Source organism: Lynx canadensis, chromosome A3, assembly GCF_007474595.2.
Source record: "Lynx canadensis isolate LIC74 chromosome A3, mLynCan4.pri.v2, whole genome shotgun sequence".
NCBI classification, from domain to species: Eukaryota; Metazoa; Chordata; class Mammalia; order Carnivora; family Felidae; genus Lynx; species Lynx canadensis.
The window spans coordinates 3,914,723-3,932,803 of NC_044305.1; the positions used below are offsets into that span (position 1 = coordinate 3,914,723).

The 18,081-nt window shown below is 50.4% G+C and overlaps 1 protein-coding gene across 5 annotated transcripts in view; it reads right to left on the reverse strand.

Moving 5' to 3' along the window:
* The window catches only part of ZNF831 (zinc finger protein 831), a 91,895-nt gene that overhangs the window by 17,127 nt on the left and 56,687 nt on the right, over positions 1-18,081 (reverse strand). The window contains exon 5 of one of the 5 annotated variants that reach the window (XM_030309284.1): positions 3-285. The exons of the other annotated variants lie outside the window; for them this stretch is intronic. Coding sequence (XP_030165144.1) covers positions 236-285 — 50 coding nt within the window. The 3' untranslated portion in view covers positions 3-235. Of the gene's footprint in view, positions 1-2; positions 286-18,081 lie in introns of those variants that run through there. 5 annotated transcript variants of the gene reach the window in all.

An 18,081-nucleotide genomic window follows, 5' to 3' on the forward strand; every position in this document is an offset into this window, starting at 1 on the left:
AAGGAGAAACGAATTTACGAGGACTTCAGGTGGACCCAGAAGGCCACAATACAGAGACAGAAAGTACCGGACTGACCGATGGCCAGGCCGAAAAATCAGTACCCTGTACCCTTCCTGTCAGTTCAAGACATTTTTAACCTCACTATGCAAAACCAGCCTTCAAAAATTCTATTCTAGAAAATTATTAGTGTATTTACCTCAGAAATCTCTCTCCCCCATACATGAGGCCCCAAGGCTATCCATTCTTCTCACTGAACGTCGCCTTCCTTGCCTGCCTCGTGCTCCCTGGAAGAGAATCAGATGTGTGCTCCACGATCGTGAAGGTCACTGAGGCACAGAAGGCTCTGCCCACCTGCTCGTAAATTCAGGGAGCAGAGATGGGAGTCGACAAAACAGCACAGGGTAAATGATGAAAGTTAAAGCGGGTTTCAGTGCAGAAACGTACCCTATGGTTCTCCGTTTTTTTCTAGTTGGTATCTCTCCTCTGATTACAGGCCTTGCATACATTTTCTCAGTGAGGATTCTATGCAGTTCACACCACATATTTTCAAGGAAGATAAAAGTAATTTACTTCTCCAATAATGTTTGGGTTCAGGTAAAGACTACATGAACTTGGTCTCACACAGCAGCTCTGGGTTATCTTTGTTCCAGAAATCCTGATTACACCATGCATCACGGGAGACAGAATCAGCTGAACGGGGACACCCTTGGAGGGCAGAGGGCAGAGTCTGTAACTGAAGGGAAGCCATGCAAGAGCAGGGGAGCAGAGGCTGGACGCTTGTGGGAGACGGAAGCCAAGTTCCTGCAGGGAAGAAGTCAGAGGGTGGGCATACGGGTGACCTTGCCATGGAGAGCCTGCCAGACCTCAAGCCAGAGAGGGTCAAGGTCAACATCAACCGAGGTAAGTCAGGCTGAGAGCCTGCGTTCTTGGTATGATAGGTCAAGGAGGGCACTTCACCTCTGGAATCTTGCTCCCCAAACCATTACCCCAAACTAATCATGGGGGAAACATCCGATAAATCCCAATACAGGGACATCCTACTGTTAATACACCTGGCCGGTTCTCCTCCAAACTGTCAAGGTCATCACAGACAAGGAGAGTCTGGGAGACCGTCAGAGCCAAGGGGAGCCTAAGGAGACAGGATGATAAATGCCACGTGGTGTCCCGGGGGGGATTCTGGGCCTGAACAAGAACATGAGGGGGAAGAAATAGGGAAATCTGAATAAACCGTAAAATTCAGTTATTAATTCTTTACCCATAGTTAATGTATGGTTAACTGTAACAAATATGCCATATTAATATAAAAAATTAAAAACAGGGGAAACTGGGTGTGGGCTATACGGACCTCTCTGAGCTATCTTAACCACTTTTCTGTAAATCCAAAACTATTCTAAAATAAAAGGTTTACTGGGGGAGAAGGCCAATGGGCCAGGTGCTATTCGAAGGACTGTGCACACATGTCTCCTGGGGGCAGAGCTTTGTGGCTCTGTGGAAGCCTTTTGTGGAAGGGGGTGGTCTCCCCCTTCCGTTGCTCTAGATGTCTCAAGACCTAGACAAAATCTTAGAACCTTCTAGAAGCCTACGCCTTCTCCCTTACTCTCCAGGACCCGTATGACACAATGCAGCTCTTCTGAGAGGTGACCGTGGGGCCTCTTTCCTCCCAGATGGGCCCTGAAGCAAACCTAGGCCTTGCCCCCCGTTCTCCCCTCCAACCACTTTCCTCGACGGAATTCGGGGTACTGTGTCATCCAGACAAACTGCCTCATTGGCAGACCTCGTGCAAATGAAAACGTGGGCTCTTGTTCAAAATGATGGGGACCTTCAAGCCTCACGGCAGAGCCTGGACCACACATGGGTCCAGACCCCCGGATGAGCTCTACTCTCAGGAAGAAACACGAGAGCCCACGGTCGGATCCATGTCCCTGCTATGCACACTCCCCCCACAGCACCCGACGGGCTCGAAGGCAAACGCTGGGAGGAGACCCCCGGCCACGACGGCAGCTCACAGAGATGGACAGGCACGGCCTATGCCCGGGGGGGGGGGGGGGGCGGGGGGGGAAGGCGACCGCCAGTGAGCCCCGCATGGCATAGCTGTGAGGACAGCCGTCCGCTCTCGCCTCCATGCAGAGGTCCTGTGCCTCTCTGTGCCCCAGTGTCCTCGCCTGTGCAACGGGACGATCCTAGCCCGTCCTGCGAGGGTGGTGGAGAGGCTTCAGCGAGCTGCTAACACGAGCGCCACGCTCAGGCTGCAAACGTGTGGGGCTCCTACTGCCCTCAGCGCTGCCCCTACCTCCACCGCTGTGACGTCTGGGTGTCGGCCGGCTCACTGCTCTGGCCTGGACCCATCCCCATTCCAGTACAGTCAGCTCCGCGAGGGACAGGCCCTGCTCTGTCCTGATTGTAGCTTTTTCTGGCACCTAAAACACTGTGAGCGGCGCATAATAGGCGCTCAAGAAACAATCTGTTGAATGAACTCACTGAGTGAAGACCAGTCTGACTCCAAACCCCAACCACATGCTGCTTTTCCACTTCACTCCTCAAGATCACAAATAACAATCTTTACAGAGCCTTTCCCCTTTGATGAGACTGCAGATCCCGGGGAGGCTCATCAAGGGTTAAACCAAGTGTCCAACATCCTGGGGGGCCGGGAGGGGGGGCCCTGCAGCGGGGGCGGACCCCAGGGAGAACTCACAGTTGGACAGGCTTTCCAGAGAATCTCTTCTGATTAATGTGCCATTCTTCCCTCCCACCCCCACGAGTGAGATCAATAATGATTTGACTCTGCTCTGCTATTCTCACTGATTATAATCATATTTAAAAACCCTGATCATTTTCTTAAACTCCATTTAGTGTCAATTTGCATTCATCAAGGGTTTTTCTTTAAAGGGGTAGTTCTCTTTAACGGCGAACTCTGAATTTCGAAGGTAACGGGCCCTGTGCCTGAAGAGAGTCTGAGGAAGGAGATGAAAGGCACCCACGTTTTCGGCCATGTTTCCGCAAGGAGCCTCACCCTGCAGGGATGCACAGTGTCCCGGGTTACAAGCCAGTGCACATCTGCGTGTCCCACAGTGTTTCTCCCCTCCCAGTTACACAGATATCAATGCTCTTTTTAGGGGGCATATGGGTACAGCCATGAGCTGTCCCTGGGCCATCGGTGGAAGCCCTGGGAAGGAACAAGAGAATACGTACGCACAATGGGACACTCCATGTAAATAAACAAGAGTGGTGTTTTTACCACTCTTAGCTACTGCGGAAGCTCACCATATAATTTGAGATTTCTTCGGCGGGCGATGGTGGGAAGCAGCGAGGACCGAATGGAAATGACAAAGGTGAAGCCAGCCACCATCGGTTGCGGTGCCTCGAATCTCGGGGACAAAGGAAGAAAATGTGTGCCTGGTTTTACCATCCGGGGGGGGGGGGGCACACAAAAGAGGTTCAAAACAGAAGCGTCTGAAAGTAGAAGGGCTCAGGAAAGAAAGACACATGCCCAAGCTTATCAACACGAATGTAGCTGTTTATTTAAAAAAAATTTTTTTTAATGTTTATTTATTTTTGAGACAGAGAGAGACAGAGCACGAACAGGGGAGGGTCAGAGAGAGAGGGAGACACAGAATCTGGAACAGGCTCTGGGCTCCGAGCTGTCAGCACAGAGCCCGATGTGGGGCTCGAACCCACGGACCGTGAGATCGTGACCTGGGCCAAAGTTGGACGCTCAACCAACTGGGCCACCCAGGCGCCCCTTTTTTTTTTTAATTTTTTTTTTTAATGTTTATTTATTTTTGAGACAGAGAGAGACAGAGCACGAACAGGGGAGGGTCAGAGAGAGAGGGAGTGAATGCAGCTGTTTAGTAACAAGACCCTTGAAGCGGGATCACCCGCCTTGTGCAGATAAACAGACAAAAATGTGCTCTTCTCCAATGAGGATTTCAAAGTTCTAGCTGTATTTTTTTTTTCTAATTTGACTCGTTTTTGCGACAGAGAATACAATCACGAACACGATTTTACTGCTGCCTAGAGAGGCACATGGTCAGGGCCCAGAGAGAAATCGAACCATGTGAACAGTATCTGGAAAAAGGCATTATTGCACGAATGCTAACTGAAATGTCTCCTTCTAAGGAAGAGATTTCTGGACTTCCAGCCTGTCTTCATCTCGAGCTCATGTGGCGGAGCGTGTGCGTCGCCTCCTTATTTCTGTTCCTTTTTCTCGGGAGTGAGAACCCACTTTCTAGCTCAGGCGTGTTACTGCTCTGCTTAAAAACTCCATTTTTCAGTTTTTCTTGCAGACAAGTAGGACCAGGTAATTAAGTTCTGGCCAAAAAGATGTGAGAAGACATGATCTACGGAATTTGTAAAACATGCTCTTAAAGGGAGGGTGGATACTCTCTCCTTCGTCTCTCCCCTTTTCTCTTGGCTGGAATGCAGACCTAATGGCAGGAGTTAGAGCAGCCATCCTGTACCGCAGCAACAGGAAAACTGATGGCAAGGAGAGCAGAGCAACAGGACAGAAGGAACCTGGTCCCCACCACACTCCGGAGCCATCATACCAGACCAGGGTACCTACCCCGACAGTTGTCTGTAAGAGAAATAAACTATGTCTCTTTGAAAGTCATGGCTACTTTCAGCATTCATGAGAGAAGCCAAAGCCTTATTGTGCCCGACACCATGGTAATGAAAACTACTATACTGCGAGAGTCTCAACTTCAGCCTGTTTCTTTTTTTTTTTTTTTTTTAATTTTTTTTATGGATCAGCCTGTTTCTTAAAACTCTGATTATCCACACACGACCTTGCTCAGTACAAACGCCATGTCTGCTGACTGCTAAAGTATTAAGCCTTTATCATTTTGCCATATTTGAAAATTATGTGGACCAGGAATCAGCAAGCTACAGCCTGCAGGCCAGTCCGGCCCTCCACCTATTTTTATAAATAAAGTTTTATTGGAACACAGCCATGCCCATGTACTTACCATATATATATATATATATATATATATATATATATATATATATATATATATATATATGGCTGTTTCTGCCCCATAATGTCAGAGTTGTGTAGTCGCAACAGGGCCTGTATGGCTAGCAAAATTCAAAAAATAAAAAAAGTAAAAAAATTACAAAAAAATTTTATCTGGCCTTTTATAAAGTTTGCAGACTCCCAATCTACACTATTAATTACATGAAAACTTCTCATTAACTCCCTTTCTCACTTAAACGAGACTCTTCTTAAAAACCAGATTATCTTTTAAGATCAGCTCTGTATCACTGCCTCGGACGAAATGCTGGTGTCGCTTAGGGGGCAGGCACCGCACGTTGTCTATCCGCTACTATTCTCCATTCCTTCCTATCAACGGAACCCCAGAGACGTTTAGTGCACCTCTAGAATGCTCTTTTCCTGGACTCCCTGCAGCCAGGGGAGTCCTTGCGACCCAGCCCAGACAACACGACATAAGTAGGGGCCGCTGACTGCCCCTGAGAAAGCTTTCAAAGGCACACCTCAGGCCCTTTTTCCTGCCTTTGGTGCAATCTTGAGGTCAGGCTACCCACAGAATAAAGGCCCAGGGTGGGGACAGGAGGGCAGAAAAACAGAGGGGCCCTGGGTCACTGTGGGGTCACTGCTGGGCTCCCTGGTCAGCTGTACTAGCCCAGACCACTTATCCTTAGCCTACTTGTTATAGGAAAAGAGGAACCACTTTTTTGTTAAGAGCTCCTGACAAATGTGTTCCAAATCGCTACATGTGCCATAAAACAAACAAATAAACAGCCCCAATGCTTCACCGTTTCCTGTATCCACACCCTCTGCCATGTGATTTTCAAGGTCTCTCATGGGGTGTGGGGTCAATTTCCTCACCCTTGAATCGAGGCTGGTCCTGTGATTCTCCTTGGCCACTAGAAAGCCACAGAAGTGATGTGCCAGTTCCAAACCTAGGTCCCCAGAGGTCGGTGTGAATCTGCGTTCGTTCTCTCTCTCTCTCTCTGAAATCATGGCAGGTTGGGAGACCCAGTCTTCACTTCACCCTCATTCCCCATGCTGATACCCAAGCAACCTCCACGCGTGGGCGTGAGGCCAGCCTAGACCAGCCAGCTCCCCTCCAATTTCCCAGCGGTTCCCCCCTGTGACCCCGCAGATGTGTGAGCAAACCCAGCAAAGGTCAGACATGCCAGGCTCCAGTCAACAGAATGCCCGGCGAGCCCAGAGACTCACAGACAATGATAAATGCTTACCGTTATGAACCAGTGAGTTTGCTCTGTACTCAGCAGTAGCTAACTTAAATCATAAGTAAACATATATTTGATATAAGTTAGTTACTACTATATAGAAGATAGATGTACGGTTATTACCTTTGCTATTTTATATATATATGCATATATATGCACATATATGCATATGTGTGTGTGTATGTATGTGTATGTGTGTGTGTGTGTGTATATATATATATGTGTGTATATATATATCTTCTCCAACTCTATGAATCGTTTCCACGAGAACCCGAGATAACAGTTACCTACAAACCCTGTAATGGAGCTACTCACCCCTTCCTCCCCACTGTAAGGCTACCCCTCTCTTCTCAACACAAAGATCAGAAGGAGTTTGGGGGCCAACCCGAAATACGATAAACAGAGATACGGATGAAGTAGGCAAATGTCTACTGACAATATTCGATTTAAACCTAGTGGCGTCCACCCTGTAAAATCGCCCGTCACATCAGCTATTAATTTAGCAATCTTGTGCTTCCGGCTTCCACTTCCCGAGGCCGTTCTAGCCAGACTTGCAGCGTGCTCCTCTGTATGGCCATTAAGATATGTATCTTCCTGACTGATGTGTCTACTTTTTGATAATTTAAATTCCTTCTGAATATTTGATTGTAAATCACAGAGGTAAACATACTATACGTTGGGGCTTCCAATGATAACTAGTGAGGTCTGGAGTGAGAAGCACGGTGGCTTATGACCTGGGACTCTCTCTGTCCCTCTCTGGCTCATGCTCTGTATCTCTCTCTCTCAAAAATAAGTAATAAACATTAAAAAAAAATTTTAATATAATTTAAAAACAGTTTAAAGGAGATGATAAAATGGCTCAGAATAATGACTAGTCCATAGGAAGTGTGCCAACTATATAAGCTGATTCCTGGGATTCTTAATAGATAATATGCGACTTTACAAGCAAATTATAATGTCACTGAGCACTTAATAGAACCAGAGTTTGAGAGTAAAGTTGTTCACACTAAGGAAGGCTGAAACAAATGACTGTTTCCAATAACGCACAGGAAAACGTCACTGCCCCAAACACCCTCCTCCGACTGAGTCATCGCTTAGATGTGGGGTCCCCTTCTGCTTGTTGTGAAGTGCAGAAAGCATTCCTTGTCCGTACCCTCCTACGTTTCACTGTACTTTCCAGATGTCACCTCTGAATCAAGCGAGGCCGGTTGCTCGCACTTGAGCTCCTTGGCTGAACACTCAGAGGGTGTGTTATCTAAGGACCAAAGAAGTCACCTGAGTGTAAGAGGGGCTCCCCCAAATTCATCCTTCAGAGAAGATGGAGCTGCCTCACGATCAAACCCTTACCAAGAGTCCCATTTTAAGAGGAACTCTCCCAGTTACTCCATTCTGAACTACAAAATACCGTTTAGGAAGGTACGCTGGCCTGAAAAGAGCCCAGTCCGTGGCCGTTTGGGTCCCTGACGGACATCACCTGATAAAATCAGTGTTGGAGGTGATGGGAGGGGGACTTTAATTCAGTCATCATTCTTGGGCACTTGGGACACAGTTATGAGCCCTGACTATTGTAAACAAGTCTCTTGAGGACTGCCTCAAAAAGCAAAATAGGCCACGACCCTTTGGTGCAAATCACCAACGGCCATCTACCAAGAGGAATGGAGGTGACAGTCTGAAAACAGCCGTGGGCAAGCTGCTATGACAGCACTGCACTCAGACTCTAGAAACACTAAGTCTCCAAGAGCCGAGATGGAAGTGAAGGCACTGTGCTCTGAAAACTTGGATGACTCGGGCAGGTGGCTCTCGTGGTGACAAAGGCCATACAGAGGAGCACGCTGCAAGTCTGGCTAGGACGGCCTCGGGAAGTGGAAGCCGGAAGCACAAGATTGCTAAATTAATAGCTGATGTGACGGGCGATTTTACAGGGTGGACGCCACTAGGTTTAAATCGAATATTGTCAGTAGACATTTGCCTACTTCATCCGTATCTCTGTTTATCGTATTTCGGGTTGGCCCCCAAACTCCTTCTGATCTTTGTGTTGAGAAGAGAGGGGTAGCCTTACAGTGGGGAGGAAGGGGTGAGTAGCTCCATTACAGGGTTTGTAGGTAACTGTTATCTCGGGTTCTCGTGGAAGTGATTCATGGAGTTGGAGAAGTGGGAAGGAGTCAGACAGCAGTGGGATTTCTGGAGAAGTCCAGCCCTTGCCTGACCCCACGTGAGACTCTGCAGTGAGTGCTGCTTTGCACAGTATGCCCCGACCAGGGGTGAAGGACTGGGGGGGGGGGGGGGTCCTACCCTGCATCAGTCAGTGTCGCATGTTATGTTGATGGTGAGGGGGTCGCATCAGCCAAGGGCGATCCTTTGGAGAAGGGCACGGGTGAGGGCCGGAAGCAGCTGAAACCCACGACAGCTAGCACGGGGGTGGGGTGCACAGGTGCCTGGCCGGAAAGGGGATCTGGGCAGGGCACCAACAGCGCCCGCCTCAGCTACGACACGGTAAACCTGCAGCAGCCCGCAGGGAGAACAAACCTGACCGCCAGGTTCTGAGTTCCCGCACCCAGGAGCAAGAGAAGCCGTGACTGACGTCTGTCATTCGGGGCCAGTTCACCCACCTGGATTCTCCATCGGGGAACATCGATTCTCGGCAGAAGTGGGCTGGCTTACGATCATCTGTCCCCTCCCCAGGTATGGGCACATTCTACCCATCTGACCGAACAGAAGGTTCAGGACTAGGCACATGACCCCAGGAACTGTGAGCCACGCCAAAACATTCTCCTGACTCGTGCAGACCTCCGCACCTTCCTCGTGCCCCAGAGAAAGAGAGGGGTGGGGGCCAGGAATACCTGCCCACCCTGAACTCCCCCTTAACCATACTGAAGGTGGGATTACAGATTTCCTTAACGTTACCTAACGACAGATTTAAAATTCAAACCTTGATTGTCTGCTCCCACCCCTGGAAAACCATCTAATGTGTTTGCATAAGAGACGCAATCATGGCTTTGATGAAAGGAGCCAGTCTTTTTCATAAAGAGACATTTCCAACAGACATTGATTAATCTAGTTTCCCATTCTTCTAAGCAAAATAATAGAGAAATCATCATTTTCTTCCTTATCTAACTACACAGATGACTGCTTCGTGACTCCTCAAATTTATTGAGTGGCAACACCGGAAGAAATATGAAGAAGAAATATGTCCTGTGTCCTCAGAAGCATCGAGATCCTCAACGTGTCAGGACCAAAGCAAGCGCTGCTAAGCCATCTGAGGACCATCTAAGGAAAGGTGGGGATCGGTAAACACAAAATCAGAACGAGCCTCCTCCTCCTCCTCAAGGAGACTTCCAGAACAAACGGAGGGAGCTAAGCAGGTTTTCTCAGCTTGAATGCAGAATGGCTTAAAACTCACTAAAAATGTTCCCCATTTATTAATTAGACAAAGAAAAAAACGGTATTTATGCACTGATCTAGAATGAAACATTACTTAAATGAATCCAAATTAGTGGAAATTAAAGACCATGCAGAATGTAAAAGGCAAAGCGGATGGAGATTAATAAATGGGAATGAAGTGCGCTCCTCCCCTCCCCCTCCCCCCCGCCCCCCCCCCCCGGAACGGGAGTGGGTCCGCAGAGGGGAAAAGCGGGGCGGGGACCCTGCAGCAGACGCAGGAAGCAGTTTCAAAAGGGCAATCATTGTTTTCACACAAAAACATACAAAACCAATTTCTTCTGAACCACTAACGTGCGGATTTGTAGAAATCAGTAACATAGTATATTTAATCCAGTTGAACGGAGATAAATGGGACCAAGGGTCTTCGGTTCTCAGGAGTCACCGCCAACGCTTTTTGGAATCGCCGTAGCATGCGGTTTCTGTTGTTGTTTTCTCTATTAAACTGGGAAAAGCCTGGAAGTCTCAACACTCTCCCCACTTAGGAGACAGGGGGAACGCAGTGAAGCATGTCGATCTGCCCTTGGGGAAACCATGTCGGATGCAGACGCTGTAGGTGCTCAGTAAACAGCCAGGATGGCACGGACGCCTGGGTGAAGGGAACTACGTCTGCCAGGGCTGGAACAGGCACAGAGCACAGTCGGACCGATCACAGCCACAGGGCAGCAAGAGCGGAGGGCAACTGGCCACACCATCAGGGCAGAAGGGCACGGTCTCAGGAAGGGACAAAGGAAACCCAGAGGGGGCTACGGGCAGAAGCGCGGCCCCCGGCTCCCACTCTCCTGGTGCAGGGGGGCGCCGCTCTGCCCCCCGCACCCAGAATACGGGAGAAGCCAGCCTGGGAGCGGATGGCAACAAACCACAGACAGAAGCCAAGGTGAGCCTCGGAGCACCGAGGCTGAAAGGTGTCTGGGCTGGTGAAAAGCACGCACCTGTCGGGAGGGGAGCACAGGGTCTCCAGGGACAAGGACAGGAGGTCATGCCATCACATGTCCACTGTGGCTTCCGGAGATCTCATGTTCTTGTACTCACAGGGGGATGGGGGGGCCACGTCTCCAGGATCCACTCACCCCAACGGAAGCGTGACCACAGGGGCTTCAGCATCTGGCTCAACCGCCCTGGATGTGGGGGCAGTAGATGGCGGCCAGCACCCGCTCTTCCTCCTTCTTCTCCCTCCTCCTCCTAGCAGCCTGTACGGCAAAGGTCTCAAACTACCGGACTACGTTTGGGGTCCAGACCAGTGTGTGTGTGCATGGGTTTGAATGTGAATTCACTACCATCAGGTAAAAATTGGGAGATTTAATTTAATGGGAAATTCTGTGTCTCTGTCTTCTCTACAGATTAATAATAAGGAGCTGGCATGCTCACCATACAACATGACGCTAAGCTCCATTTTAAATTATGGGGGATTAAGTTATATATTATAAGTACTAAATTTTAAATTCGAATACATGATACAAATGATAACCCAACAGCTGGCGAACAGCAACTGCTATTATGAGCTTCATGTTCCGGATGGGGAAACTGAGGCGTGGAGTTGCTGAGACCCGTCCCTGAGACCACACAGCTCCCGGTGGTGGCCACCAATCGTGAGCCAGGGCGAGTCCCACCCCCCGCCCCCCGCCCCCAGGCTACCCTCCGGATGGCTGTGACCCTGTGGCCCCTGCCAGCCAGGCTGCTGCAGCCTCTCTTCTAGATGTTTGCTTTTAACATTTTTACATGTGCTTTTTAAAAACGTGGCCAATTCTGAACGAGAGTCTGGTGTGCTTCTTAGTTGGGGAGGAGAGAAATGTCTCCTCGTTGGCAGAGAGAGACCCGGAGGTCCTGCTCAGTATGGAGACAGGGAGCTTGACCCGGCAGAAGCCTGGGTTCTCCATCACATGCCTCAGGACGGTGCTTGAGCCCGGAAAAGGTCCTTGAGGGCCCCGCGTGGTCCTTCCCATCTCTTACCCCCATCTTCGCATGTTCCTCCTCCTCTCCTCCCCTCTCTGTCCCTCCTGTTCTCAGCCACGGCTTCCACCTCCTCTCCTCTGCAATCATTTCTCATGTGTGCAATCGTCTGCACACATGCACAGCACTTATGCACGAGAAACACAACTAGGGGTCTTCCTGCTCTGACAATGGCAGGGGTCCAGCCTGTTTCCGGAAGCAGCAGGGCTTCTGTCTCTAAACCCTGCTGTCCCTTCTCTTGGCTGCAGCCTTGCACATTTCAGCCACCTGAACCACTAAGAGCATAAGACAAACTTGTGCCCAGGGCCCCCCCTGGTATTCAGAGCAGCCCCCCGCGTGCCCAGGCCCCCAGGCGAGGTGAGGTCGGGTCCACGTCCAGACCCACATCCAGACCCACGTCCAGACCCGCCATCAGGCGCCCAGGCAGAAGGGGACGGAGCTCAGCTGCTGGCGGTGCCTGCCTGCTCCTCGCAGACCAGCGCTAGGGGGCTCCCTTGAAGTTTGGAAGACGATTTCACATCAAATAAAAAGTCGTGCTTCGCTTTTTCCGGGTAATAAATTCGCAGAGCTTGTTTTTCACCCCCACCAGAGGTTAAAATAGTTTCATAAAAAGTTTTGGTAAATTCATGGGTAACTTTTGAGGTTATGTGAGGCTGTTGTCAAAAGAAAAAAAAAAAAAAAGAAGGGAAAAGAAAAAAAACAGAGCCTTTTCTCTCTGCTCATGTAAGAACCCGAATCACGGAGCCCGAGAGGGCGGATGTGGGGGGGGGGGGGGGGGCTTTGGGCTTTCTTGCTCCCTCTAGAAGGGTCCACGCAGAGACATGGTGCCCCCTGCCCTCTAATGCCAATCAGTGAGGGGGGCGGGGGGGGGGTGGAGAGGCAGGAAATTAGCTGAGCTCATCCTGCACCGTGGCTCATACTGCCGACAGCCCCTCCCTGCCCAGACTGCCCATCCGAGGCTATCCATGCCACCTTCCTGATCTTTCCACTGCTCTCACCCGCAGCCTGGGGTAAGGGCTGGCCGGGGCTTTTGCACCCATTTCTTCCCGGCAGGTAGTCAGGAGTAAAGCAAAAGTTCCAGTCCCTGAGTAGGGGTTAAAAAGAATAAGAACTTTATCGGATTCATGAGAAATCAAAGGAGACAAGAGGAGGCAGAAGGGAAACAGCACAGTTAAGGGAGGGGGCGTCGCACATTAACTATGATTCAGAGACTCAAATGCACTGAGTTCATTTTTCAATCTGCCTTTAGCTAGGGGAAAAAAAAATAAGGAAATTATAGAAAATTGAGAAACAAACATCTCCGAGAGTGCTGTGCACCCGGGGGTGCTTAATGAACACTTAATAATTTCAAACGCTGGTACTTAGAAAAATGGCTTTTGTCCATTCCCGGCACGCCAGGTGCCTCGTAGCAAAAAAGGGAGAGCTGGAAATGACTGAAAATGATCACTAATGTCTATGTGGAGGGGGCACAAAAATTACTTTTTCATGTCTCTGGAAGTTAAGGAAATAAACAAGCCAAAATGTTAAGAGTTTTAGCAAAGGAAAAACCTTGGAATTGAATTTGTGTGTCTTTTTCTCAACGTGTGCACTTGGGCAGGACTCCTAATCGGGATGGAGAACAGCCACCACGTCCCCCTGCCGACCCCACAGGGCCGCACTGAAACTCAGATGGGGAGAAACACTTGGAGGAAACTCTCCAAAGGCTCAAGCAGAAAGCAGTGCTCGTTGTTGGAACAGATTTCCTATGCTCCCTGCCAGCATCCAACGCTGGGGTGAAGGCCAGATCCCTAAGCAGAACCTGGGGCTGCCAGGGAGGCCTGAGATGGGGTGGGGCTGGGGCATCGAGGATTATCCCCATCCTTTTATCTTCTCCACCTTCAAGGGTCTCACCGGGAGGTGGGGGGGTCACCTATGCAGCCACACGGCACAAATTAAATTGCCCCCACGATCTCCCCAAAGGCCAGTGAAATTCACCATTCATGGACTCATTTCTTTGACTCATAGATGTCTTCTCCAGACCTGGGGTGAAAAGTCAGCCCCCCACAGAGGCCCCCACTGTCAGTCGTGATAGCCACCACCCCCACAAAGTCCTTTATGGTTGACAAAGCACTTTCTACTCATCATCTCAGGTAGCTTGAGCCTCTCAACTGCCCAATGCGAAGATTCCTAGACTGGCTCGAGGGGGATCTCAAGGGCCAGGTGAAATGAATCAGTATAGGTGAACACCTCTGAGACCCATCAACACCCCCACTTTACAGATGAGGATGTGAAACAAAGACAAGGGATGACCCTTGCCCAAGAAGGTAGTAAGAGGGAAAGTCAGGACTCAAACAAATTCTTCCCAATCTAAAACCAAAATTTCTTCCCCAGTACCAGTCTTGGGCTAAAAAAAAGGCTAAGAAGGGGGCAGTACTGGGATTACGGGCTTTCTAAGGTCTATTACAAGGTGGCTGGGCAAGACGAGATGTCTAATGTAAGAGGGTACCTGTACACATGGGTCCAATGAAAACAGAACTGTGCTCTCAAATTCTAGCTAGATTTCAAACCTAACCTCTCTCTGCCTAAAAGGGAGATTAGGAAAGAGTGGTCAGGCAGGTGTTAAAGGCAGAGTAGCATCAAAACCAGACTTTCTCCATATGTAATCAAGAGCCTTAAAGGGGAATGAAGAACAGAATTACTTCCTCATTATGATCTGATACATTCTAATGTTAGTCTACATGTCACTCGTGATTACTTCTCCTCTAGGCTCACCGTTCGTGCCACCATTCTGCCTCAACTTGCCACTAACACCCTGGTTAGAATGAATCCCCCAGTCTCACCTGTCTGTCTCCAAAACCAAAACCTGTCTCCTGAAGACCAGGTGTGGAGGTGGGGAGGGGACGACCCACCAGGGTGAGCCCCAAATCCTTGCTGATTGTGCACCCCTTCTGGAGGTCTGCTGGACACCAACACCAGAGATCATCACTTCTCATTCTGCCTCAGCCTCTGACTCCATTTGGCTACTGGCTTCAGCATTACACGTAGAAAATTCTAGAACAAGACTCAGATTCCTTTTGGGGGCTCTTCCAACTCAAAGTTAAGAACGGTGTTCAGGAGGTCCTTCAAAAGGAGAACAGTCTCCATTTCAGGTTTGGGACTGAAGGTATGTCGATCTCTCTCTCTCTCTCTTAAACCCTTCGTATAAACACACGTTTACCTTGCAAATACCCATATTTCAACTTCTCTTTAAACGACTCTGTCATCCTGCCCTCCCACCTCCCCAACGGAACCAGCCAGGAGCGCACTAGCCATTTTTGCCTTCCCACCTTCTGTTGGCGCAGAAATCAGAATTCAGAACGTGTCGCTCCGTTTCTACAGGAATCTATTAGTGACTGCCAAGGGAAACACTTAGCATTTTAGATAAATAAGTAAATAGTAGTTAAGTGCTGTGCGCCCCCATTTCCAGCAGTTTAGTGTATGTGGCAAAATTTCTTTATGATGCAAGGAGGGGAAAAAAGGTCTGCCGTCCCTCCCCTCTGCAGTGGGGGCCCGGGCCGAGGGGCCCTCGGGATGGGCGTCGGAAGCATCGCGGCCCCTCCTCATCATGTTCCTGTTTATGCTAGCCTCCTCTCCCTTCTCGCTCCAGCCGGCCTTGTCAGAGTCCCTCATTTGGAAGCTTAATCATATCAGCGAGCTTACCGCATTGCATTTGTAATGACTTGTTTACCAGTCTGTGCCGGCTCCCTCTGCCAGACTGGGCTCTCCCTAAGGACAAGGGCCGCGTCATGCTATCTGCCTCTCTTCCTGCTCCCACACACTGCCTGGCACAGAGCAGGCCCCTGTAATCGCATGTGAACCCGAGGCTGCGTGACTCTAATCTATGCCACAAAGGTGTCTCCGTTCACCAGACCCTAAGCTCCTCAAGAAGAGGGCACACGGCATCGCCTGCCTCTCCCCTCTCCAGGGGCACACGGGGGCTCCACTGCTCACAAACATACGTCGCGCTGCGTTAAACCATGAGTGAGATGGTATGATTCGGACGTCTGTAGGGTTTACCTGCCTCGCCCTCTCTTCTCTGGAGGAACCAGCTCCCCTTCACCCTTAGCTGCCCTGGCAAAGGAGGCCATGCCTATCCCTCTGCACAAGGACAGGTGAATGATCCACACCCGAATCCCCAGTGATCGGTTCAGGAGACACAGGGCCCCAACCAGGCCAGCAAGATTCGGTCTGGGGACTCGGGCCGGGAGTGAGGCAGAGAGCGTGGACAGGCCGGGCAGACCCCGGAGGAGCCGATGCTGATGACCCAGAGAAAAGAGGGGCCAAGTGATGGAGAAACCGCGTCCTGATGGCAACAGCGGTACCTATGGACCCAGCCGAGCCTGCGGCCATTGTCTTATGTGAGATGATGTTTTTGTCCAGGCCAGTTTCAACTGGGTCCCTTTTCCCTACATGCAGAGTCCTTCCTACAACTGAATGTGGAGAGAGCATGGAGCTCCGGTGGCCACATTTCAGAATAAGACAGCCATGGTGCTGTCCGGGGATAACAGAAGCTTGCAAAGAGGAACACTGTCATTATATTGGCAGGTGCAGCTCTGTGAGCCTTCTCATTTTATCCTGGGAGTCTGGTCTGTGGCCCAAATCCCACACCAAGCCAGAAAGGGCCGAGAAATCCGTCTCTCGGGCTCCTGTTTATAATGCAGCGCAAAGACGCTGCTCGGCCTCTCACCAAAGCCTCACATATTACTGTTTGCTCTCTTGAGCTCCCCGGCGGCCTGAGCTTTCTGGGAGGCAGCTGAGTAACGCTTAGGGCCCAGCAGCCTGCAAATCAATTAATCTCTTCTGCAGATTGCTAACTGGGTCTAATGAATTGGCGAGGCACAGAGGAAGTCCTGCGTGGCTCTGTGTCCTTTGCAGTGACAGAGCTCTCTTGGAGCAGACTGAGACGTCATGCCTTGACTGAGGAACAAATCTATTAATATTTGGAGAGAACATCAAATTGTACCCGGTGGACTTAAAGTTGAGTCAAGAGAAACTCACTTCTCTGTGATTTAAAACAAAAACAAAGTCTTCTCATCCCTCCATGTTTTTCCCCATTGGATAAGGCCAGCCTTCCGTGTGGTCTGTCTGGGTAAGGCCCCCCCCCACCCCCCATCCCCCAGTGGGCTGCCGGGTGGGGTGGGAAGGCCATGCTGTCCACGGGCACTGGAGGTAACATCTTTTATGCATCCGAGGCACTTTTTTAAAAGTTGGAGAAGGTCAAGAAAAGAAGACAAACTCTGAAATGCTACAGGTGGGAATGTAAACTGGGAAGCAACCTGGAAAGATCAAAAACGTGCAACGTGGCCCCCAGAGGCCCAGGGATTCCTCTTCTCAGCTCTCCCTAGAGAAACGCTCTGCTCGGGCCGAGAACTACGGACAGCACGTCCCAGGGGAGTGACGCAACAGTGAAATGCTGACCGTGCCAGACTCCCCCTGATTAGAGCGGCTCCGTAACTCCGAGTGCTCCCACCCAGAGAGGCTCTATCCCCATCTGCAAGGTTGAGATAGGTCTCTCTGGATTTATTAACAGTGTGGAAAGCTATGGAATGTGGCCGAGTAAAATAAGCAAGTTGCACAATGAGATACGCATGTGGCCGTTATGTCAACCACGCACACGGGCACACGCACGCCTAACGGTCTGGCAGATTCCCTCGGAACAGCCGTTTCATCTGCGGCGGAACTGGCAACGGGGGTGGTGGCCACGGCGAACACCAGCCTTTTCCGCCACACTTTTTATGTGTTAAAGGAAGCATCACACGCATAACCAAAAACGAATAGTTCACTATTTCGTACCTCTAGGTGGAACATCGATTTTCCCCAGCTCTTTTCAAACACAAACGTGCCCAGCCCGTCTCCAGGGCCTTCCAGTCTGTTGTGTCCCGGTGTCCACTCCATCTGCCACAATCCTTGCTCCGCTCCGTGCCTGGAGCGATCTTTTTAGCACCCCCAGGGGACGGTCTCCCCACTGCCCTCCTCCCCGCACCCAAATCCTTCAGCAGCTCCCCATCTCCCTCGGAAGCAAGATCAAGCCCCTTCCCCAATGTCTGCAAAGCCCCGAAGAGTGCCCGGCCTCTCGCTGCACCTGGGCTCAGGGTCTTTCTCACCACCCCTTTCCTCGGCAGGTCGCGTGCCATAGCAGCTTCCGCGTCGCTATCTGGGAGTCTCAGAAATGGAGTGTGAGGCTGCCCAGGAGGCCTCTGGCAACCCCTGTCCCCTACCCCCCAACGAGGAGGAGAAGGTAGAGGCTTCAAGGAAGGTCTGTGTAGGTGGGTCATCCCATGGCCTCTGCAGCCAACTCTGTCGAAAGCAGAGTTTGAGTCTATACAAGTCAAGGCCTTGTAAAAGTTAAAGAAACACTAGACTAGGATGACACGAGTGGATGTTGGTGGGGGGGGGGGGGGCCCTTCCCTCTGTCAAGAAAAGGGCAGTGCAGCCCACAAAGTCCCAGGGAGGGGCGA